We start from the raw sequence: 24,659 nt of genomic DNA, 5'->3' as shown, positions 1-24,659 counted from the left end.
GCTTGTGTAATTAGTTTTATCGATTTTCTTTTCCTTTTTTTTATACAAAACATTCTAAGAAAACACAACTTCCCATTTTTTTTTCTGTCTAACAAGTAAGAAAAACAAATAAGGTTTTCACAGAGATGATCATAACAAAACATGGTTTCCACCTGATGATATAAAACAGCTTTCAGTGGAAGAGACGTGGGAATGTGGCTCAGAAATGAGCTGTTACTCTGTCGATCTCCAGGAGGTCATCCAGGATCTGAAGAGAGACGACGGATAAAATGAAAACAGGAACAAGAAAACTAACTCGACCGCTTTCTCTTTCCTCTCAGTTAGTGTTCTTACTATGTCCTGAGTGGTTCCAATCTTCTTGGCCAGCTCACTGCGCTCCATGGTGCTGAGGTACAAATACTTGTTGAGGAGTTCTCCATCCAGGATGTTTCTCACAGCGTTCTGCAGGCTCCGTCTGTCGCTGTGCAGCATCCTGGACACGGCACACACACGGGACAGTTATAGCAAGTCAAACATCAAGTAGCAGTGACACCTGATATGTGACTAGTAAAGAACTGAAGGCAGATGTGAACCTGAAGGCTTTTGGGTTTAGACCAGCATGATGAGGCAGCATGGTGGTCAGAGCGTTCTGTAACATCAGCAGTCGTCGGTAAGTCTTCTCCTGCATGGGGAGAAGGAGGCCGACTCCTCCATCGAGGGTTGCTATGGGAACACAGATGAGAAACGTGGTTTAGTCCACATCCAACATTTGGGTGTTTGAAGCTCAGACTTCTTACCAGGGACATTAACAAGATTTCTATTCTTGAATTTCATGTGTTTTAGAAAAACTGAATGAAAGTGTGTGAATGAGTTCTTCTCAGCTCCTTTTTTATAAATTAGATCCATCAATGCCTGACAAAAGTCAATGACATTTTTTTTTAAAATACAGATAGTATACAGCGACTGCCTGTGTTCAACACAGCCAGATTCAAACAAGCCTAACTGTTTTTGTTAATATGTCCCTTCAGAGCCTCCGTAAGTTTCATCTCAAGTCTATTTTTAATAGTTTAACCACGTAAATGAGACAAAAAGTTGTCCAAATTATCACTATCCCCCGAGAGCAATTTTTACCTGCCTGACCAGATAAAGAGTGACATGGCGACGCTTCTGTCTGTTGTTCTCTTCAGTGTAACTGATGGTGTTCGTCCACGTCTACCGACCTGAAAGAACATTAACTTTCCCAATCCGCTGTAGCAAAGTATCTACTTTTCTCTACATCCTATTCGAGGCACATGCTCATCAGATGCAGAGTTAAACCGGGCCACAGCCCACCAGAGCTGGGCTCCGCCTCCTGACATCCAAATCTCACCCTGACAGAGCTCAGCTCTGTCTCCTTCTGTATCAGCGGCCCTGTTCACACCTGGCATTAACATGCGTCTCGGGCCATTCCAATCACAAGTCGACAGCTCTAAGTACGTCAGTCCACACCTGGCATCAGAATGCGTCTCCACATGTCTCCAGTGACCTGTGATTGGATCTCACTTCCCCGCTCTCTATGCAAATAAACACTGCGATGTTTCTGTCAGTCCGACTGACAGGTCCGTTGTCAATGTGTTAGTTTATATATGTGAGAGAGAGAGAGAGAGAGAGAGAGAGAGAGAGAGAGAGAGAGAGAGAGAGAGAGAGAGAGAGAGATAGATACCAAGGACAGTGTTGCCAACATCTGCTTTCAGACGCTGTCTCAACAGAACACAATGTCTACAGGTTTCATTGGAACTACTTTCTATTAAAGAAATAGTCCCTATAAAAAACCACCCCGCCATCGTCACACATCCTATTTCCAGCCATGTGACACAGGAGTCTTACCAAACCATGTGATGTGCTTGTTGTCCCAGGTCAGAGACTTCTTGCTGCCAGCGTCCAGCGCTCCTCTGCACGGCATCCGCCAGAAAGTGTTAATGTTAGCACCGGCGTTAAAGTCGGCTCGCCTCAGCAGACGCATCCCTCCAAAGCTCTCTTTAGCTGCAAACACACAGACCACAAATCACATGACTGGATGTGCACTTTGACACCGAGTTACATTACATTTGAAGATGTAGTTCCGACAGTATGACTTACCTTCAGGTAAATACATGTACACATACAGGTTCTTGTCTCGATCTGACACTGAGAGGAAAATAAAATAAAAGGTTAATTAGAAAAGAAGGATTTTTCTTTTGCAAACTTAATTGAATTTTCTTCCAAGGGGCATTAAAAGCATTACCCAAGAATCCAAGCTGGTTGTTATCCACCATGAATTCGATGCTGTAAACCTCCAGGGGCTTTGCATCCTGGTGCCAAAACAATAAGAAAACAGTTAAATCCCAACAAAGGCGACTGCGCTCCCCGAGTTATCTCCAGCTGCCAGACCTGCTCTCTCCAAGATTAACTCGACTGAACCCAAACACCCACAGGAGAGATGCCATCAATACCCACTTGTACATCTTAATCAATAAACACTCCACTGCTTGTACAGCAGCCCACAGGTTATAGTTAATCTCCCTCTGCTCTTGAATAAAACACTAATGCCTGCCTGTTTGCAACCTCTCCTCAGCCTCAACTCTAACTCTTCAGAAGAAAGAATTGAACTCGTGGGTCTGAATTCAATTATAGTTGTGTCTTTCAGCGGTTTGACAGTAAGTCGCTCACCCTGCTGACGAGCGACAGCGTCTTGCTCTCCTCCTGGTAGCGCAGCAGCGAGATGCTCTTCATCAGGTCGGCAGCCAGGATGAAGTTCTTGATGCTGAACATCTGGTGGATGTAGAGCTGAGTGTCGATGAAGGCCATGCCCGTCAGGTCGTTGTCCTTCAGCACCCACAGGAAGATCTGTGCGGGGAACACAATGCAATGAAATTTTAAACCTTTTTTAGATAAAGTTCAAGTCCAGTTTTATTGTTCTGTAGCTGGAAACAGTGTGAGGCAGGAGTGTTTTTACTAATTCCAGCTAAGTGAACTGCAGCTGCTGTGATGTTGTGACACCTTCTGTCCGATGGCTGAGACCAGGTATCCGTTGCAGTGGCACATAGCCGTCACCGGTCCCTTCTGTTCCTTCTCGTACAGCACTTTGAACTTGTTCTTGGTGAGGGGCTGGCCCGGCTCTGGCACAACTTCAATCACATCCAGGATCAAAATCTGAACACAAGAATCAAACCTTTAAATGATGGAAGCGAAGCAGCCTCAGTTCTTTTGAGGCTTTGCAGCTAAAGGAGAGGCTTTTATTTCTCATTTTCACCAGATGTCGTTACTGTGATCCATTTTATACAAACAGAGAGACTGTGTGCTGCTCACCCGGCCCCTGCAGGTCACCTCCTCCCCCTGCATCAGGCAGGTCCCCGCTGCGATGTAGCCCTTCAGCCCTGACACTGTCTCCTGACTCCTCAGAGCCACCGTCTTCATACAGGTCACATGCTCCCACTCCTCCAGGTCGATCCTTATGGAGACAGAGAGGGGTAACGTGAAGGCACACACACTTACCAGCTTCTGTTCACAATACAGTGTGTTCCTATGTTAGATTATTAGGATTATACATTATATGCAGTATATCATTACCAAGTATCAGTTTGGGGGGGTACTAGAGGATTCACAGGAAATATGAGAGAGAGAGAAGTATGATACATGCTTGATTTGAACTCTGGATGTCGTATTTACATGCATTTTACAGCTGTCTGCTTGCACCGTGTCTGCACAGGCTGAGCAGTGACGACAGCATGTCAGCAAAGCAGCAGCAGCTTCAGCCCATCATCGGTGTGTACGCAGGATGAGTTAGACAACACTGGCAGTGGCAGTGCTCAAAACCCAACACACACAGCAAAGACCGAAAAGGTCACTTAGGGTCGTGTTTACATGCCTGGAGCATTCCTCTCCGACGCTGCAACATCATCTACACTTGTCGTTTTATTTAATAATAGAAAATAGTAGAGAACGTTTAATCTGCAAATGGATCCAGACTGTGACAGACAATTATGACCTACATGAGAGTGATTTGTTTTCAAGATAACAATAATAATAATAATAATAATAATAATACAGTTTATTTATAGAGCGCTCATCAAAATCTGAGATTACAAAGTGCTTCACAAGGATAAAATAACAAAACAAACAACAAACACATGCAGGCAATTTAGTCAAGATAAAAAATGAAACAATAAAAACAATAAAAATATAAACACAAGGAAGCAATGTGAAATATTTAAGAGATTATCCAAAAGCTTTGTGAAAGAACTGTTTTCAGAAGCGATTTAAGAGAAGATACTGATTTTGAGAATCTTAGTTCATCGGGCAGATTGTTCCAGCAAAGCTACGTCCCCTTTAGTCTTTAGTCTTACATCTAGATAGAGCAAGTTCAGTAGTTCAGGAGAAGTGGCAAAAATGCAAGAGCTTGAACTGTTAAAAAACATTTTTAAAATGTACAGAACTGCATCAAAAACTAAACCCATGGCCCCAAATGTCATTTAATTTGGTTCATTCATACTCCAGTACTCCGGTCATTAACAAACCCAAAACATAACCTCCTCGTCGGGGGTTAATAAGAAAAGTGAGTGTGAGCTGTTATTACTTTGCCGATAGTGCGGCAACAATCCAGCAGCTGGTCATCAGAGAAAAAAGCCCCATTATTCCCGGCTCAATCTGTGGCTGGTGAAGTGGCATTTATCTTCATACAAGTCCAGTGTCAACACAGGTTTATTAGACTCAGTGTATTTCTTAATCTGGTTCCTAATGGCGCTGTCATGTGGCTTTCTACGATGGACTGTCACATTTACACACTTTCCACTGGCACAGAGCTGAAGTTGTCCCAGCTTAATATTGCACGTCAGTAAACGGCCTAGCGTTGAACCATCTGACAGAAACCCCATAATGATACATATTCCCACACAAACAGTCCTGGCATATAATAGCGAGACACTGCGAGCCAGACTTGTTTATGTTCTTCAGCTCCTCACAGAAAAGCTCCACAGCAGCAGTTAATGATAATGCAGTGCAGATAAATGACCAGGGACCTGGACAAATGACCCAACATTTCCAACTGATCTTCACTGAAATGAGGGAAAGCGGTCATGTGAGACTAAAATAATTGTCTACAATTTGGATGAATGACCCAAGATTTTCTATTAAACCTCACAATTCTTGAACAGCAGCACAAAGTTTCCAGGTCAACCTGCCCCACAGCAAATGAGAAAACACAAAGTCGTGTGGACCTCTTAATTCACAGGTGCCTATGTCTATTAAAAACAGGCATCTGTATTGATTTTGAAAACTCCACCCTTGTTCTTTAAAAGGGGGCGCAGTGTAGAAAGGAAACAGCTTTTACCGTGTGTTGGGAATGGCCTCCCAGCTGACTGGAGAGATGAGCTGGATGGAGAACTTCTCCTGCTGAGGATTAATGTAACGTTCATCTGCGGGGTGACAGCGGAGAACATCAGTAAGATATCCACATACTGCTACAGCTAGATAGCTAACCAGCTACTGAAGGCTGACGGCGCAGGACACGCCTCTCGACCACCTGAATCCGTTGTAATGCATTAACACAACCTGTTGCCATTGGGAGTGTGTATAAAGTAGTTAGCAAGTTAGTACAGAAGACTAAATAAGTGGTTGAAAATGTTTGGTGGAAATAGCGGTTGAACTAGTTAACTAAAACTAATTTATAAATAGTTTAAATAGTTGAAAAAATATAGTAAAAACACTAGCTAGCTAAAAGTAATTTATGTGAGACACTGAGAAAAAGAAATTTATAAATGTTTTAAATTATAGCTAAAAGTAATTTATGAATTGTTGAAATATTGTAGTTAGCTAAAATGAATGAATAGATTACATAGTAGCTAAAAGTAATGTATAAACAGTTTAAATATTTTGCTAAAGAAATGTATAAGCAATTAAAGTAGCAGCTACAAATAACTCACAACAGTTGAAATAGCTCAAAGTAAGATAAACAGTATGTAAAAGTAATTTGTAAACTGTAAAATGAAGTTAGCGAAAAGAAACGGATAAATGGCTGAAATAATAACTAAAAAATAATTCAGAAATGTTTTAAATCGTAGCTAAAAGTAATGAATAGTTGTATAAACATTTTGAAAAAGATTTTAAAAAGTAGCAAAAAGTAACAAAAACAGTTGAAAAAAGTAACTAAAAGTAATTCAAACTATTGAAATAATTCGCTAAGTGTAACTAAAAATGTTGAAACAGCTGAAAGAAAAGGATAAATGGTTGAAATGTCCAGCCTCAGCCAATCCAGGCAGTGGCAGTATGAATAAATACTTTAATGATTCAATTGTATGAAAAATTAATTATAACAATAAACATCCAGTTTAAAATCCATTCAAAAGAACATCTGGACCATGTCGGGTTGTGTTGATTTAGTACATGAATTCATCTGCTGGGGCTGTGTGTGTGTGTGTGTGTGTGTGTGTGTGTGTGTGTGTGTGTGTGTGTGTTCACATCTGACCTCTTTCTATGATTTCGTACTCCTTCTCCTCTCCGGTCATTCTGGGGATGCGAGTGCAGGGCTCTTTCACACTCGTGCACACAGCGTACACCTGAGAGGGAAAAATCCACAGTCACACACAAAAACTTCACATCAAAGCCTAATCCTTTCAAAGTCACCCTCATTGATTTTTTTTTTCCTCTCACAGTGAGAAAACTTTAGCGCCAGAGGGCTTTCATCTTCAACTTTTTCAAAGCAGCTCGATCGATACGCTTTTATTTTGCATCACGTTATGCAAGTGGAGGTGTGCGAGTCCGGGGGAAAGTGTTACAGCTTGAATTTGCGTCACGTCGCCGCTTTGGTGCCTCTGGTGTTTGTGTGGGGTCGAGTAAGAGGAGCCTTGCCTTAGATTCGACGTGGTAGGAGACGTAGTGGACGGTGCAGCGCAGTGGGATTTTCCTGACCGGCCAGGGGGCGTCGTAGGACAGATATGTGGGCAGGACGCTGATCCTCAGCTCGCCCTGCGGGGAAACAAACACACACACGTGACACACACAATGAAAACTGTTGAGGGAAGTAGAAACTAGAAAGCAGAACAAAACTAGCACGTTGAAATAAAAATTAAAACTTAAACATTGTTACATGATGGCTCCCATTTAAAGTAAAAATTTAAAATGGGAATTCAGAGTGGACAAAATCACTTCCTGAACTTGCGGCTCCTCCCACTTCACAACCGCCGTGATGAGATTTCTTTCAATATATATAATATGTACCTGTTTGTTGAAGTACAGGAAACCCTTGGGGCAGTTAATGTTGTGGAAGGGGGAGAAAGACTCGATGGAGCCGTCAATGGTCATGGGGTGAAGCCTCATCGCTCCCCGAGAGGTGACCAGCATCCAATGAGGAGACGGACCACAGATGAACACCTGCGCCAACAAGGAAAATGTGGAAAATGACTTAAGTTTAGCCAACAGGGACATGGATGTAAAGCTCTCCTAGCGTGGATGTTTCGGCTGGAGTCCTGAAATAAGTGTAAAGAAATGCCCTACTTACCCCTGAGTATCCGGAGATGTCTTCAAAGAATCTGAATCTGGCAATCCGACTTTTCACAGCTGAAGTCTCCTCGGTGGCGCCGCTCTCCGCTTTCTTATCTTTCTTGAGCTTCGATTTCTTTTCTCTGAAGTTAATGTTGTGGGGCACCTGTGCAGAGCAGAGCAGCGCTTTTAAGATTCACTTCATCCACAGCTCGCTTGATTTAGTCCGCCGTTATCAGCGTTAGCTCCTTACTTTTTTGAAGCGGACTTTCAGGTTGTTCTGCGGCTGCTGTTGATCGTACGGGAACGCTTCGTAGATCAGAAGCTCCTGTTCCACATGAACCTAGAAAACAAGAAGACACTTTGTCGTACCCTGTTTTAATTCAGTTTAAGTGATTCATTTTCTCTTAATGAAGCTTTTTAACCAAGCGAAACACAAACAGACACACACACACACTCAGCACAAAGGGCCTCAAACTACAAACTCACCAGTAAATACGGTCTGCTGTGATTGTTTCCAAGTGAAACCAAAGCCACCTCTTTGACTAATGGGATCTCTCCTTGTCGTGTTACTTCTTCCTTTTTACCCTCCCCCTGTGTTGCCGATTGGCCGGAGGAGCTGTCAACCAGCACCCTCTGACCGACTGGGAAGTTCTTCACCAGGAACACTAACCGCCAGTCGGGCAGCTGGTAAATCTGTTCAAACAGAAACAAGGGCCATTAAAAAAAGGGGAGCGTAGGAATAGCATTAACACGCATCTCTGAATATACTGTATATAATCTTATGATGTTACATATGTGCCGTACCTCCATGACACCATTCTCCCTGATGATCATGCACCAGTGTGAGGGCTCTGCTTTCCCCGAGCCGCCGTCACTTCCAAAGGATGCTGCCGCAGAGTTGCGGCTCATTTCCTCCTTCGCAGGCCCTGCGCTGGCATTGGAGTCTCCATACAGCATTTCCTCCTCATCATCCACTGTGTTACTACACGAACATTTCACAACAATCAGTCCTCGGACAAATACGAGGTTTTCTCAACTGGTTGTTTGCTTCACTGAGGAGGTGACGTGAATTCTCACCTGAGGTCCTGGATGATGGTCTCTGTCTCAGACTGACTCCTGACGATGGTGTCCTCTTTGACGGAGCAGCTCACTTTGTTTTCTGTGGTGAACATGCCGCTGACGTCTCGGTACGCACACAGCGTGATCACGCGTGATTGCTGTGGAACGAGAGGCAGGAGTTCATTAGTGTTAAAAGCTATTTAAAAGACTCCAAACTTGGGAGTGTAATGATGCTGTGCAGCTGCATATTGCCATCACTGAAGCACAAAATTCAAATGAGTGACAATGTTGAAACTGCAGAACCAGACACTTTTGCTTGACAGCTTCAGTTTTGACCAGCAGGGGGCGTGTTTGCTCAATAATACCCTACTATGAATGCTGATGGACTCACAGTGGGGATCTGCGGTTTCTGCAGAGCCAGCCGATGTGTCTTCCCCATGTATGAGTCAATCTTCAGCACAAACATGGTGACTACCCCCTCTGCGGTCATGATCACTACGTAAGGGTCAGCCACGGAGCAATGCACTATGGGAGAGCCTAGGTCCACTGGGATGAAGTGGAGCTGCGTCACTGGAAGCAGGATTGAGAGAAAGCATGTCAGTAAATGAGGCTGGTTGCATCACGTTTAATGCTTTCAGTTTTTCTTTATATCACAGATCTCCAACTTCAACTTGTTTGCTACTGTAACAACCAAATGTAAAAATCATTTTGTCACCAAGTTTCACCATTGTTTTGGGACCGTTTCTCATTTCTTTTACCTCCTTCCAGGAGTCGAATACCCATGGGTGAGACTTGGATGATGTACTTGTTGTCACCGATGTTTCCAGCGAACACAGTGGGTCCCTGGGTCGCAAAACCACTGGTGTCCAGCTCCATGATCTCCTGACCAGTCTGAAGGATCTACACAAAGACGCAGGTTTAGTTTATACAAAGACAATCGAGTTGTATTAGACAACATCCAGATTCTCCAACGTTAAACCAGAGTTGTTTTTAAAACTTTTATATTTGTATCTGTTCAAATAAAAGCTACACAACATCAGATATGTACTGATGAAGAGTTTGTTTTTTTTGTTTTACCATGGTCGAATCTTCTCTGCTTAGAATGAGAAAGCCGTGCTTCTTTATATCATCCTCCAGGGGAGGATCCGTCTTCTCTTCCTCCTCTTTCTCCTTCTCCTCCTTCTCTTTTTCTCCCTCTTCACCATCCTCACTGGTTTCTGTCTCAGCCCCGTCCTCTGACTCATCGGTTTTTGCAGGCTGTGAAAGGACCAAGAAACATCTTACAGTAAAAAATAAAAGGTGACACTATATATGACGGAAAATTTTGATCATTAATTAGTGAAAACCTTAAAGGTCCCATATTATATAAAGTGAGATGTCTGTGCCTTTTTGGATTATAAAGCAGGTCTAGGTTCTATATCAATACTGTGGAAGTATCAAAGCCTCAGTCCACAGAGAAATGCACACAGCCTGTATTCAGAAACTGAGCCTTAAAACCAGCCGTCAGGACTTCTGGAACTTTGTGAGGTCACAACAAAGCAGTCACCACTCTCAACCATGCTCCAAGCCACGCCCCCCTGAACCCACCATCCAACCTTGCAGGATTTGGTTTCTCTTAGTGTTTTCCTGAAATCTGCTCTATTCTTTATTCGATCACTCAGAAAACAGTCAGCCAATCAGAAGTAAGAGGAGATGTAAAACTACAGTGAGATAGTTTTGGTTCGAAAAACCACAAGTATATCTTCTTATGGATCAATACTTCAAATAAAACACTGGAAAAGTGTCAAATATGGGACCGTTAAGTTATTAGGCAGAAATAGACAGTACTTTTTTGTCTTCCTTGACCTCACTTGAGATGACCGTCCACATGTCATGGCAACCTGGCAATTCAAATGTAGTGACCACCTGGGGTCGGATGCTTCTCTGAGAACAGAATGGAAAAATATCAAAGCATTTTAAAGGAAGATAAAACAAGAGAACAAGAAATCAATCTGTGCATTTAAGTGTGTCAACTTTGTGTCTGGGGTGTTTACAGGCTACTCCGTCGATCTCTGAGGCAGCCGTGGTAGACCCAGACTTCACTATAGCACTGTCACTGGACCTGCGGCAGACGGCCCTCACGACCACAGGTTTTAAGACGGTGCAGTAATAACAGGCATGCATCTACCTACACACACATGCATAAAAATAACAGTCAAAGTCAACAGGGACGATTTTACCTGAAGCACAGACAGTGCACCGTTCTTGCCAAAGCCAGAGCACACTACAACCTCCAGGTCAGGCTCAGGGTTGCTCTGGAACTGTGGGAGGAAAGTGAAGTCAGCGACCTCTAATACAGTTCTGTGCAGCACTAACCAATCTACAGAGACTCTGGGATGTGTTTCAAATATCTGTACCTCTTCTGACAAGAAGGCAGGTTCACCCATGGACGCATTCGCACAAGGTCCAATGTTGAGTATGCTATCGCACACCTGTAACAAAACACAGAGGAGAGCTCTCAGTCACACTCCACAACATCTGCATTTACATAAGAAGCAATAAAGCTTTAGGGTTTTACTACCTCGAAGGAGTAGGTGGCCAGCTGAGTGCCTGACTGGGCCTCACTTCCATACACTTCGATCTCATCCACCTCATCTGTCAGAACAAATACGATATAAAGCTGTAAGATCTCACACATCTTTCTGGCACATATCAAACATTGAAGTTGAACGTACCAGTCCAGTTGGACGATTCTACTCGCTTCTTTTTGCTCGGCGGTTCCTCCTGGAATTCATTAGCAGAGATTTAGAACAAAGAGCATGTTGACAACCAGCTGTCAAACAGAGCAACAATCCTTCAGTGTGTACACTGTCTGCTGCGCACATTTACTTTGAAAGACTGACAAGTTCCTTATCTGAAATAATTGCTGCAACAAGAAAAGCATAAAGCGAGTGAAAATAAAAATGGTCCTTCACAAGAACAATATTATAATTCACATTTGACACAATGGCTTTCAAACCTGTCTATCTTTATCCTTCTCTTTCTCTTTTTCTTTGTCCTGCTTTTCTTTGCCCTCCTCTGGTGGAGTCTCCTGAAGTTTCTCTGTGTACTTCAGGAGCAGAGAGTTTCCCAGGCGGGAACCGAGGAAAAGGTAGCCGGGCTCCATGGTTACCATCTGGAAGAGGGAAGCCCACAGTGTAAGGCATCAGTATGGACGATTGTCGATATCTAAATCCTCTAAAAGCTGACAAACATAGTATAGACTGAGCATTTAGTTTTTATCCTAAAATATCAGTCAGACATAAGAATTCTTAAATTCTGCAGAATTCAGCAGCTTTAATCCTAAAATACCAGTGTTAGCCTTCAAACCCCATGTCAATCAAACTCTAATACCTCCTACCATTTGTTTTTATCAACAGAAACGAAAAAGAAGGGTAATAGTTTCAGAGACGTCCTGTATCATCAGATCATTTTTGCTCTCAGCTTTAAGCAGAACTTACACAAGTTGTCAAGACGCTGGCAGCAGCTTTGTCAAAGTGGAAAGCCCGCACACTCCTCATGCCATCAGTAATGAGGGTTAACACGTAACTGCAAGACGACAAGAAAACAGTCACAGACGATTCATGAACTGTCAGCAACGTTGACATGTATTTTACTGGTAATCACAATGACTCACATTTCTCCTCCTTTCAGAGAGATGACCATCTTATCATAGGCGATAAAGTCAGACTGGGAGCAGTCTAGTGTGATCCTCACTTCATCCTGTACACCTGCGTAATCAAAACACGTGAACATCAAAAAATATCAAATGGGAAAGTGGTCTTAGACTTTTGGAACCCACTGTATATTAACAAGGCCCGATATAGTGTAGGTGTGTGTTCTCAGATCATAATGCTTACGCAGCGGGAAGGCTGTGGTCCCAGCTGTCTGAGAATTGAGGGAAACTCCATATGGCGGAACACTCTGGTTCAAATACAGCAACGAATTCACAGCAAACACCACCACTCCACCTAGAAAGATTTGATACGTGATCAGAACTCTCAGGAGACGCCACACCAAACACTTTCACAACACAACACACTTCCTCACAAAGTGTAAATTTATATCCAACACTTCAGGGGAAATTACCTGTATGGCAAAGAGGGAAACTAGCGACCACACAGTTGATAAGCAGTGACAAGAGAGAAAATTTACTGAACTCACCGATGGGTTTGGGAACAGCCATGACTTGCGTACAGTCAAAAGGCAGATTACTGAGGGACCAGATGACGGGATGGACCTTTTGCATGATGTTGAGGGAGATGGCAACGATGCTACAAGTGTCCTGACGCACAGCCACACGTCTGACAGACAGAGAAACAACAGAAGTTAAACACTGAATCAAATCTGGGTGAATCAAACAGAACGTCACTCTTGTTAGCAGCTCAGAGTATCAGATAAAAAACAGAAAGTCGCCATTATAGCTGATGGTGTGTTGGACTGACCCAGGCCAAGTCTGGTTGGGCTCGAACAGGATGAGCAGCGTGGGCTCATAGTAGCCATGCAGGAACTTCATGTCAATGATGTTTAGCAGCTTCTCGTCCAACTCGCGGACATCGATGATGTAGCTGGGCAGGAAACTGGACTTAGGTCTGCGGATGAGATACACAGACAGTTTTGGATTCAGCACGGTCAGACAGCTTTTGAGTGTTAGTATAAACTCGAACAGCAGAAGGATAAAAGTGGACAAATAAATATTTGGGACACAAGTGCGCACCAAACACTAAAAGACGTCAATAAGCAGAATATTTAGGGGAATGCACGCGTACCCTTCTCCAACTCCACCTTCCTGTTCATCAGTTAGAGTGTCCTTTCTGAACGGCAACACCACAAGTTTGGTGCCATAAACGAGCATTACAGCACAGCGATTCTCTGGATCTACACGGACAATGGGGATATGTACATTTTGTACAAACCCATCCTGAAAATTGAAAAAGAGTCCAAATGATTGAAATAATTCATTCACTTGTAAACATCTACTACAATTTAGGCAGATATTTCGCACATCATATAAGTTCTTGTTGCTACATACTCTGAGTTCTGGCTCCTCAAAGTAATGAAGAGACAGCGTCTTGAGGTCATGTGTCCCGGGGTCATACTCCACTACAGACAACTGGTGAGAGAGCAAACACACCCCGAGGTCAGTACAAAAACAATTTTAGGCAGTTAAAAAGTCAGTTAGGCAGTGCACAGCTTAGATGATAATACCTTGGCATCTTTGAAACTGAGAAGGAGTGCATCTCTGCTGGCGCCCACAAGCTGCACACTGGCCATGGACATAACATTACCAAAGAGAGAAAAGGACGCCACCTGCTCCAGCTTCTCCTTACGAGATTTGGAATCTGCAGGAGGGGGACAGATTGAAGCTGGACCGCTAATACGCTCATATAGGTTTATTTAATTTATCAGTAGTGAACTCAGTTTGTTTTGAGTTTGAAGTCCAGACTTACCTGAGGACTTGTCAGCCTTTGATGTACTCTGAAACAATAACAGAAATGTTATACCTAGCGCATTAACTCACCAACGATTTGAGCTTGTTTTCTAAGGCCTGAAAGAATGAAACAATGAAAGTGGAAACTTATCATTACCTCCACATCGTGGATAATCCTGTAGACAAAGAGTTGAGATGTTCCTGCGACGACCAAGTTCTTCTCCTTACTGGATATAAAGTTGCAGTAGACAGAAAACTCCACTGCAGTGGGGGTGTGGGCTTGTCTGTACACAGCATACATCCTGGATGATTGCCCTCAGCATCTGACAGGTGAGAAAATTCATGTCAAGACCTCTGCATTATACCACTGATCCGTTTAAAATACATATGATAAATCAAATATTCATTCTCGTAGTCTTCCTCATGAGTAAACTGAAGTGGGTAGTGGTAACCAGCCAGCAGTGTGAAAAAATGCTGAACTGAGATTTAGTTATTAAGCTTACAGTTTAGTAAATAACTTACACGCCGAATTAAACAATTTCACCGTTCATGAAACGTTGAGCTTTATTTTATTGTTACGTATTATTGCTGAAACATGGAGTAAACTTTTAGATTTCGTTTGGACTTTGCTTTACGTTATCATTCCAGTAAACACATTTGCAAGTATGTAGTTCCCTCAGATTGCAAATACACAATACTATCTTTAGCTGTAGTTATTTAACACAAGTTGAAGCCCTGCTTTAAGTATTTATGACAGTGATGTAAAAAGATGCTATCATGATAAATAAACGGTAGCTCGATTATAAACAACCAAAAGCAGCGTTAGCGTTAGGTTTTGTCTGCTAATTAGATTATTAGCTTTTACTCTGATAGATCGTTTAATTTAATGAAACATACAAGCAGCACCAGCCATTCAGTCACTTTGTTATGACCACTGTGAGCCTCTAGTACAGCTAAGAGTTAGCTTCGGATAACGAATGTATGAACGGACGTTAGCAACGGGCTAAACTCCCTATTTGTAGATAGCACATTAGCTAGCATGGCACAGCCTCTGCCCCGGACATAAGTTTTGGCATGTCTTTGCAAATCATGAATTAAACTTGTCGACGTACCTATATCAAACACGTTAACAGAGTTTGTAGCTTTATTGTTCCTCCCTCTGTTCACATTTAGGGTATCATACTTTGTGGTTTACTAACTTAAGCTATCTATCCGATAGCCAGGTAAGCTAGCAGTTAGCTGTCGTTGTGTTCGCTGTGTTGCGACTGCGTGAGTCTTCTTCTTCTTCGGCTTTTCTTTTTCTGGCAGTTTTGTTGCTCCGAGGCGGGCGTACTGCTGCCCCCACAGTTCAAAAGTATTCAGTTCTTTATTATCTTTATAGTTTCAGGATACATGTGAAAATTCTTACCAATGGTAAAATTATTATATGGAAATTATCGTCATGTCATCATGTTTTACTATATGAGGTTTGTTCCATTATTCAAAGCAAAGCGCCTCAGATAAATTATTTATCTGATCATTTTTTAAAACAAAGTCTCCGTAAGTGAAGTTCCAGATCCAGACTATTTGCTGCAACTTAGCGGAGGGACAGAATGAACAGAAAATACTTTTTAAATGTATTATTTTTACATTTTTACATATAGAAAACAAATGAGTGTGATGCAATTTAATAAAAAGCCTTAACAACAATGTTGTGCACAAATTACACCCAAGTACACTTAAGTTTTTTTTTAGTATAGAAAATCAAACATAATCATGTATTATTATATATGTTTTGAAGTTTACTAATGGCTGATTCCACAGAATGTTCCCACAAATCTTTTAATGGTTTCTCAATTCAAGAGGAAGGGTAAAGGAATATGGAAATATGGAAATATGACAATCAAGCTCCATCATGTTTTGCACATAGTACATAAGGCCTAGCTCAGATTATTTTACTAAAATAACAATTCACATTCCTTTAGCGTGCACAGCAGATGTGATAGATGTGCAAGGCCAGGTAATGATACTGTAGCTTGAAACTTGAAAAAATCATAATTAGCTCCACCGTGATGAAGAATAATGCAGGTTATTAGAAGCTTAATTTTCTTTCTTTTTGTTACCAGGGTGATCATTTTTTAAATGACATTTTCTTCATGGCAGGGCAGTGGACATGGGACTACAGTTTTTTTTTTTTTTAAATCACACCAAGTAGTTACTGTAACTACATTTCGAGTTAGAGTTCTGTTTTCAGAGTTCACTTAATTATATTCACATGGGCAGAAAAAAACCTGCAGTATGGTTGCTACAACTGAACCTGAAAGTCAATATATATAATATATATAAGGTCATATTCAGGTCAATAAAAACTTTTCTGCATAAACTAATGAATAGTTACACATTAACATAGGAGGGTTTCCAGCACTGTCAGCAGACAAAGAAATATTCACATTAATACAATTATCTGTAAGAAAGACCAGTAACTAAATGAAACAGATCATTTATGGTTGATTTTAAAATCACAAATACAACATATTTCGAATGCTTTCAAGTTTAAGCAAGGAGAGTAAACATTGACGTGTATGCTCACTGCCGAGAAAATACAAAATTGACTGTTACAAGTACAATGTCATGCAATAACAGCTGAGTCACACCTATTTGAAGACCTTATTGTGCTGACAGAGGATGTTTTAAGTTACTTAATTAAAATGTGCTTTTTGAATTCAACTGTTTGAGTTTCTCGCAATCAAACTCAGGAACTGAAAGTAGAGCAACTCATAAAGACAACAGTAAAGTACAAGTGTGAAGTAATCTTGATCAAAGAAAAAAATATCAACTGTACATTATAACACATTAGCCCTTTATAAATCAAATGCACTTTTCTAATCAAGGCAAAACATTAAAACAACAAATTAATGGTTATTATCTGACAGCTATCAGTTTCTTCAGCGGTGGATTCTCTGGCATGTAATGAGATACTCTGGAAAAGCCTGCGTATCATTGAAGATGACAAACATCGACGGCTTGGTGATGTCGTCTGTAACGCTGTCGTATCTGAGAGGAATATCACCGGTCTCCTTCAACGGGGCGGTCTTCATTGAATGGCAACCTTTAGTGTAGTCTCCTGTTAGAACCTTTGACACAAAAATAAACTTGTATCCATCTAAGTTTGGGGGTGAATACTGATCCTGAACGGACAGCGCAGAGTTGACAGCAAAATACACCCCCTGACCGTAGACGGTGGCTGTGGGGAGAAAAACCATGATGTCAAGAGATTGATAACCAAGATGAGGCAAACTGAGCCAAATGTTATTCCGAAACTTACCATTCTTTCCACAGAAGCTTCTGTTGAATCCATGAACGCATATCTCCTTCACACTCGTCTCACTCGTACCATGGTAGAGAGTCCGTTCGATTTCTGGGTACGTGGCTCGCTGCAGCACACTTGCCTTCTTTAACTTGTACTGATTGTACAGCAGTCGATTCATGAGCTTTTCCACCTGGAGAAAAAACAGCCATGTTATTACAGACACGCAACAACAATCTGTTGCAAAATATGTAGGCTATTTTTTTTCTTTTTCACCTGTATGATTCTGATCTTGCTGTGGTATTCCTGGATGGTCTCGTAGAAATTCTTCACAACATTCTGAAATTCATCAGATTCCTCATCGACTTTGGTTGCTTCGGGCAGGTTTGACAGCAGAGAGTATTCCTCTTCTGTCAACAAATGAGTCAGTTTTTATCAGTTCAGTGAGTTTTATTAGATGTAATTTAGTTTTTTTTAACCCCTTTAGATCATTTAAAAACTCCCAAAACTGACAGAAAGCAGTACAAGTTTATCAGGCAGGTCAAAATGGTTTTTTTTTTTTTTTTTTAAATACGTCAATGAATAATACTGCTATTTAGACAAGTCATTATCATCCATATACTGTCCTGCGTAAACCCTTAAGTAAAAGTAGCTAAAGCCTTATAGCCAGCAAATGAACAGATAAAATTAGCTTGCCAGAGCTATTTCAAGCTAACACCAACAGCGATTTTCTCACCAATATCCCTCTAGCAAAGATTTTGATGCATACTGATATGATAATATTAACTTGAAAAATGACACGGTAATGATGAAGCTAGTTAGAGTTAGTTATGTCATGCTTGACTAACTTAGTTTTTTAATTATTTGTATATATTGAAATACAGAAGTTACATTATGATGTCTAATATTTAAATTAGTGTGCCAACCAGCAACTAACATCTGTCAGAGGGGAAAAGAAATATTACATTACACAAATTTATAAAATGTCACTGATAACACAATTAAGTCCATATGTCCTTGACAAAGACAATGAAAGAAAATGACTTAAAAGACAAAGAACAAAGAGTATGTTATAAAGATAAAAGCTGTGTTAGCTAGCTATCTATTTTAGCATTTCTTTTGAAGCATTTTCCTGATATGATGCATTCAGTTATATTTTTGAGTTGTCTGACAATCTTAGATTTTGTCAGTTGTAGGGCTCCATACACAGAAGCATCATTCTGCAGAATACTTAAAAGTACTAGACCTCTTAAGTTTCATTTACCTGGTATGTCTTCATTCAAATCCCCTAATTCGAGCATCTTCCTGGAGATTTTCAGGTATTTTCCCGAGGCTATGTTGTGTTCTTGCATCTTTTCAAAACTGATAATGTGGGGCTGATTGTCTAACAATATATCAACCTTTTTCAGCTTCATCCTCCACGCATTCTCGATGAAAACTGTGGCGTCTGGTGAATATGGAGTCGTGTCTGAGGAGGCTGGATCATGCAGCACCCACTGGACAGTCCGCAGGATTTCCTGGTTGGAAACAGCATTACTGATTTTCTCCATCAGCAGCTTCACGTCACAAATTCCTCCGGCCACAAAGTCCTTGAATCCAGAAACAGCGATTATGGTGCCCTGAATTTGAATCTCGACCGCATGCTTCCTCTTGATCATCTCCAAACACTTCCTGTGGTACTCAGACATGTTCCTCACACTCCTGTGCTCCAGTTTCTCCTCCACCTGTCTCTGGCTGACCTTCTTCCCAAAGGCTATGTCCACACGAATGAGATCACAGCTATAACCTGCAAACACAACTATCTGGATAGTGTTAGCCGCCTTGATGGCATCCTCTAAGGAAACATCAGTGACCTTGTTCAGCTGACCCCCACGGGGGCCTTTGTCAGTACCACTAGAAGAGGCTTCATGTTGGATCATTTTCCTGGACAGCTCCAGGGCTTGTTTCAGCTGTTCGTCCTCATCCTCCAGGGACCAATGGCTTGACTCCATCGAGTACTGGATGGCTAAAGACAGCTGGGCCTCTTCTTCCAGATCGCTAGAAAGGCCCGCGGCTAACCCGCCGGCAGCGTTCCCTTCAGCTGAGAGCTGGGAAGCATCTAAAACGATCACATCAGAGTCCTGGTCTGTCAGGCTGGTCGGTTCCTCTGCCGAGTACAGGTCCATGTTATCCATGTCATCCATGAGTTGCTCTGAATTGGAAACACCCTCCTCGAGACTTTCATCAATGGCTGAGACGATTCTCTTCGCCTCCTCTAAAAGGCCTGCACAGAAGCAAACAGACTCTTTAAAACTGCACAGGATCATGAGAAATCAATAAAGAGAGAGACATTACCTTTGTCAGCAGCTCCATTATTATCAGTTTGCACTGAATCTGATTTTAACTGTGCAGGAGCATCCATAGACATTTTCTGAAAGTTTCTGTGCGACATCATCTTCCATGCAGTTTCAAAAATGTCCTGGAATAAAAAATACAATGTTTCTGTGAACACTGAATGTTTCTGCTGCAGGGAAACCTGAATTACTTCACATTTTGATGTTGAGTAGCAGATTCTGACTTAATGTTATGCTAATTAAAACTGTAATGAATATTTCCTGCATATTAAAAAAGGGTCATATCAGTGACTTTGCAAAAGTTAGGCCATTAACTACTAACTGAGAAAACGTCACAATTGCTGACAATTTTTCATTTAAGTTTCAGGACTTTTGACCTTTTTGTTATAAAGGTTGCAAAAAAGGAAAAACGTCAATGTGCTACATTTTGGTCTTAAGGAGAATAACATGAAGGATTTTGGTATTTGTGCAAAACGATTTATCAAAAATCTTTGTACAGGGCAGAATGACCTTGTTTTGTTTAGTGTTTTTCTATGGCTCACCACACACACTGTGAGCGCTGATATTTCATCACAACTTCTGGCTGCTGTTTATTCGTTTTATTCAGTTTCAGTTTGATTCAAGTGTTTCGGCATTTTTGAAACACGGGTGAGCCTGGAGTCCAATAATTACACTAAACAAAAGGATCAGAAAAGGTCTTCAGAAAACAGTCTTTGCTCCCCACACTTTAACTGACCACCCTCTGCCACCCTCTTTGCACTGACTGCTTACTTGACTTTTTCTTTGGGACATTCGGAGATATATACATTGTTTTTTATCTGTGAGCTGAGGCCGACAACAAACCAAGCAGTAAAATAATAAAGTACAATGAAGCTAAAACTTTCAGCAGGCAGGACTGTTTTGGAGAAACAGTAAGCATCAGTGTTTCACTTCTGTCATGTTTATGCTGAAAGAACTCGGCCTGAGGCTTTTCTGTATACTGTTTCAAGGGAGACAGCTCGTCAAAATGAATGACAACCAGAATAAGCGGCCAACTGAGAGGAGAACGTGGAAGAATCAAGTTGCATGTCATAGTTTCAAAAACACAAACGATAACAAAAGTTTTGCTCTGTTTCATCATTTCATTACCTGGTGAGGCAGGGGTTCCCAGGGCGCCTGCTTCGGGCTGATGTAGACCTGAAACTTTGACTCCATCTCATTCAGGATGCTCTTGCACTCCGCCTCACCTAAAAACCGGGCCACTCCTGGAGCGTTTACTGTGATGGTTCTGGTGCAGATAGAGGAGACGATGCCCTGCAACACCTCCTCAGCCATTTGGCAAGCGACAGCATGACCGTGGATCTATGAGGTAGAGAGACAAATATGTCAAAAGATGAATTAAAACTAAAGCTTTAAAGCCATGTGATACTGATGCATCACATACCTTTAACCCACAGACATCCTCAGCCTCTAGTGGAAAAATAGACACTTGGTCCATGTCGGCCAGTAGCTGATGACAATGGATCTGGATGTATTTCAGCATGCCCGGCTCCATAGAGATGACTGTCTCCCTTTCAATGGGTGTGGTGAGAAACTGCAGGATGGCAGTCTGCTTCTCGCTCTCCATCCCTTTCAGAGTCAACACATCAATATTCCCTCCTCGCTCCGACACCTTCACAGAGCAGAAACCCAGAGCCCGCAGGAACTCAGACCACTCTCTGCAATATAACATACCCTCATATTGTGCATCCAAAGGTACGCTGAAGTGACTCAGTTGAGATTTCAAAAAGCTACATGCCTGCTGAGCAGAGTTCTGCGACAGCGATGTTACAGCGACTTTAGAATCTGATACGGAGTACATGGAGGGTGACCCAGTTTGATTCATGGTTTGTTGTAGTCGCTCTTTTACATCTTTTCTCGCAAGGAACTGGGCCTTTTCTGGCTCGAGAGTGAAATGAGTTTCAGACATATTGCCGAGAAAGTCAGAGACGGTCTGTTTTATCTGCTCCATCTTTTGTCCGCCAGGTCCTACAACGTGCACACCATCTTCCTTAATTTGGACGGTGATATCTGGGTCAGTCTTTTCAATGTTCTGTGGAAGGGGGCAAAGTTGAAACAGAGCTAATTTTACCGGGTCAGCTATAGGAATATGGCTCGATAGTGTTTCTGCATCCTCTGTATGATTCTCCATAACTTCCTCTGCTGCCTCCTCTGCCGCCTCATGGGCAGCAAGAGGCTCCGAGGTCGGCTGAGAGCCGGACGGGCTGCTGGCAGTGACCACCATGGGGGGAGCGGTCTGCATCTGAATATCACTCAGATCCTCTGAGTTTCTCTCAGTCATATCTCGGCTTCCACTTGCAGAGTTTTGTGATGTTGCACTTTCTGTTGGTTGAAGAAAGTCAAAGTATGGCTTCACGAGCAGGTCAGCGCCGTCCAGTTTGTGCTGGAGCTCGAGGACAGGTCCCACAGCTGTTACAAGAAGAACAGACACTTTGTTTATGAAGGAAGCTTTAAATGTGCAACAAGAGTTTTTTAAAAAGGTTGTACGCCGCAAAACTTACAGTCATAGTTGACGAAGGACACCTTCGCTGTACCCTCTGAAAGCATGGCGACCTCCTTCACCTTCTGATCCCCTCCTCGCTTCCCCTCGAAGTAAAGAGTGAGCATGTCCGGAGAGGTGCCAGGGTGCAGGTTCTCCACTAGAACTGAGTCAGTTTGCTCAAGCTGTTCAAGTGTTACCTTGGCCCCATCCAGTGTCCTCTTGGAGATCTTTGCACTAAGGTTTTGGAAGTCTGTAAAGCAAAAACACATATAAACAGTAAGAAAATGACAACCTGAACATTTTGGAAAGATCAGATTGTTTTTGAGAAAGAAGAAAACATGTGCGTTTAAGAGACCTTTCGACAAGGGTTGGCTGAGGTGGATGAGGATGAAATCTGTCCCCGGGGAGGGGTACAGGGTGTATTCTGTCACGTTCAAGCCCAACATGTTCTCCACGTAGAGCTCTATCATCTCAGAGAAGGTGGTGGGGTTGATCCCCCGCAGCAGCAGCCTGCATTGGTCCTTTGAGGCAGGCTTTCTCACACACAGCTCAACATTATGCAGAATGTGGTGCCCTTTAGACAGCACTTGGGCTGCAGCTGTCAAAGCAACAGGAAGAGAAAATGAAATAATTGGCATGCTGTATATTAATGGTAAACTGCACTGTCTCCACTCATGTTTTTCTGTTCTTAGAGCTGTTACTTCAAATGTGTGTTTGTTTTGTTGTTTTTTTTTTTTAAATAAAGAACATAGAAGATTTTGAAAGCAGCTCATGTCAAAGGTTAATAAATCACAAACTTGCCTTCCGCATCTTCAAACACCAATAAGGCACGGTCACCCTTCTTCTCCACAGAGAAGAGTGGGCCGCCCCCAGAGCGACGTTTATTCTCGAAGTATAGATACAGCAGTTCCTCATCCACTTGTTCAGGCAGCGCCAGAACCTCCACTGTCCTGTCCTCCGGGCTTTCGACTGGCATCCTGATAAAATACATAAAATGTACATGCAGGTCTTAGTGGTTCTAACATGTATGCAAGTCTTTGTTTATCTTCTCGGCTACATGTGAAACCTGTAACCTGGGGTTTTTTTTTTTTTTTTATTATTTATAGTAGATGCCTCTTTCATAAGTTTTTATCAAAAGTGAGGATGTACTTTTTTTCAGTTTAAGCCATTTAGATGCAATTTAAATGTGTCAATTTTAGCTTTGGGAGATTATTAACACTATTGTCAGAAGAATCTGCTGTGAGATTTTATGTGGACAACCATGTGCCTCTGTAACTCACAGCTGAACTGACCTCAGGTGGCCTCGAATCAAGGTGTAGAAACAAAGATCAAAGATCATCAAGAGAAATGGGAGCTAAATTTCAAATGTCATGTTGCAAAAATCAAAAAATCTGCCTCAGTTTGTCATCATGTGGTATTGAGTATAGATAGATGACTGGGGAAATGAATGTAATAAGGGTCTGAATACTTTCTGAATGACAGTATTTCTGTGCTAAATGTGTTTAAGAAGCTAATTTAAGGATTTTAGTCACGTGTAAATAAGAGTTTGGAAAGTCTTCTGCCATGACAGTGATCATGGCCTACACGGTACCAAATGTGGCCACCTTACAGGAAGCTCGGCCTGTATAGTACTGACAACATGCCAGGACCAAAACATGACGCTGGTGTTTTTAAGTTTGCTACAGCAACATTTCCACCCCAAAGGTTTCCAAACGGAGTCACCTTCGCTCTAGTAGTTTGTTTTTTGTGTGTGTGTTTTTATAATATATATAACTGCGTAGTTTTTCATAAGTTCGTGTCCGTATCTGCTCTGTCATTTTTTTTTTTTTTTTACGAACTTGAAAGTGAAACCAGTATCTACAGTTGCCATGTTCAGACGATGAAGCCGAACCCGCAAAAAAAAAGATTCACATTTCGGCGTCGGAACGGGGCGAACGCAACAGAGGGTTTTAGAGCCGTACTTACCTGTGCTACGAGGCAAACATTTGCTCGTGAATTCGTTCCGTCTGCACGACTTGAACTCTCCGAAGACTTCCTTGTTGTGCTGCTTGTTGAACGGCGGGTGGCGTCATCGCCGTCACCTGTACGTCTTAAAGGGGAACACCCCCTTTTAGCGAGTGGAGTGACTCACTGAGTCATCATGGTCGCTGTAGTCCACGGCGCTAACGTGTGTGTCGCCTTCATTACCTGCGCCAAAGAGGTTGCGTTCTCACCTGTATGTGTGTGTTTGTTTGTTTGTTTGTTTGTTTGTTTGTTTGTCATTATTAAACAAAAAAGTACTGAACGGATTTGCACCGAACTTGGTGAAAGGATGAGACATGGACCAGGGACGAACCCATTACATTTTTTTTAGGGCAGATTCAGATCATTTACCATGAATTTAATTTTTTTTTTCTTTGAAGTCTGGTGTATGTTGGTGTATGACGTTCAACACTGGTTTTGGTGGAGGTGGTAGCACTCTGAGTGCTTCTAGTCTACTCATTATGCAAAATAGCCACTTCATAATCTATGTTTGGATTATAATTACTGGTTCAT

At 42.1% G+C, this 24,659-nt stretch overlaps 2 protein-coding genes across 2 annotated transcripts; both read right to left on the bottom strand.

Annotated features, from left to right (window-relative positions):
• Positions 1-2: 2 nt before the first annotated feature.
• On the bottom strand, positions 3-15,271 carry cpsf1 (cleavage and polyadenylation specific factor 1). The gene is made up of 38 exons (XM_023428542.2): positions 15,097-15,271; positions 14,142-14,307; positions 14,004-14,031; positions 13,762-13,895; positions 13,586-13,666; positions 13,323-13,474; positions 12,999-13,145; positions 12,718-12,857; positions 12,414-12,524; positions 12,191-12,284; positions 12,015-12,102; positions 11,534-11,689; positions 11,250-11,298; positions 11,096-11,169; positions 10,932-11,006; positions 10,755-10,835; positions 10,363-10,458; positions 9,613-9,792; positions 9,294-9,435; positions 8,927-9,105; positions 8,554-8,693; positions 8,281-8,458; positions 7,963-8,169; positions 7,727-7,816; positions 7,493-7,639; positions 7,213-7,365; positions 6,844-6,960; positions 6,461-6,551; positions 5,327-5,411; positions 3,307-3,448; positions 2,998-3,150; positions 2,668-2,844; positions 2,243-2,309; positions 2,098-2,145; positions 1,846-2,001; positions 573-702; positions 334-472; positions 3-247 (listed from the first exon to the last, which is right to left on the bottom strand). Exons 2-38 carry the CDS (start codon positions 14,283-14,285, stop codon positions 200-202), a joined length of 4,419 nt encoding a protein of 1,472 aa, XP_023284310.1. The 5' UTR covers positions 14,286-14,307; positions 15,097-15,271; the 3' UTR covers positions 3-199.
• A 520-nt stretch (positions 15,272-15,791) lies between these two features.
• Positions 15,792-24,202, bottom strand: parp10 (poly(ADP-ribose) polymerase family member 10). The gene is made up of 11 exons (XM_023428552.2): positions 24,090-24,202; positions 22,926-23,101; positions 22,480-22,722; positions 22,144-22,374; positions 21,027-22,051; positions 20,732-20,944; positions 19,605-19,728; positions 18,535-19,533; positions 17,547-17,680; positions 17,289-17,463; positions 15,792-17,207 (listed from the first exon to the last, which is right to left on the bottom strand). The coding sequence occupies exons 2-11, from the start codon at positions 23,098-23,100 to the stop codon at positions 16,909-16,911; spliced, it is 3,618 nt and encodes a 1,205-aa protein (XP_023284320.1). The 5' UTR covers position 23,101; positions 24,090-24,202; the 3' UTR covers positions 15,792-16,908.
• Between the last annotated feature and the right edge of the window lie 457 nt (positions 24,203-24,659).

This window comes from Seriola lalandi, unplaced genomic scaffold (genome assembly GCF_002814215.2).
Source record: "Seriola lalandi dorsalis isolate HSWRI2012SDOR001 ecotype SW California unplaced genomic scaffold, Sedor1 jcf7180002054879, whole genome shotgun sequence".
Classification (NCBI taxonomy): domain Eukaryota; kingdom Metazoa; phylum Chordata; class Actinopteri; order Carangiformes; family Carangidae; genus Seriola; species Seriola lalandi.
Note: the sequence above shows the minus strand (reverse complement) of the source record. Positions and strands in the feature narration are given on the sequence as shown.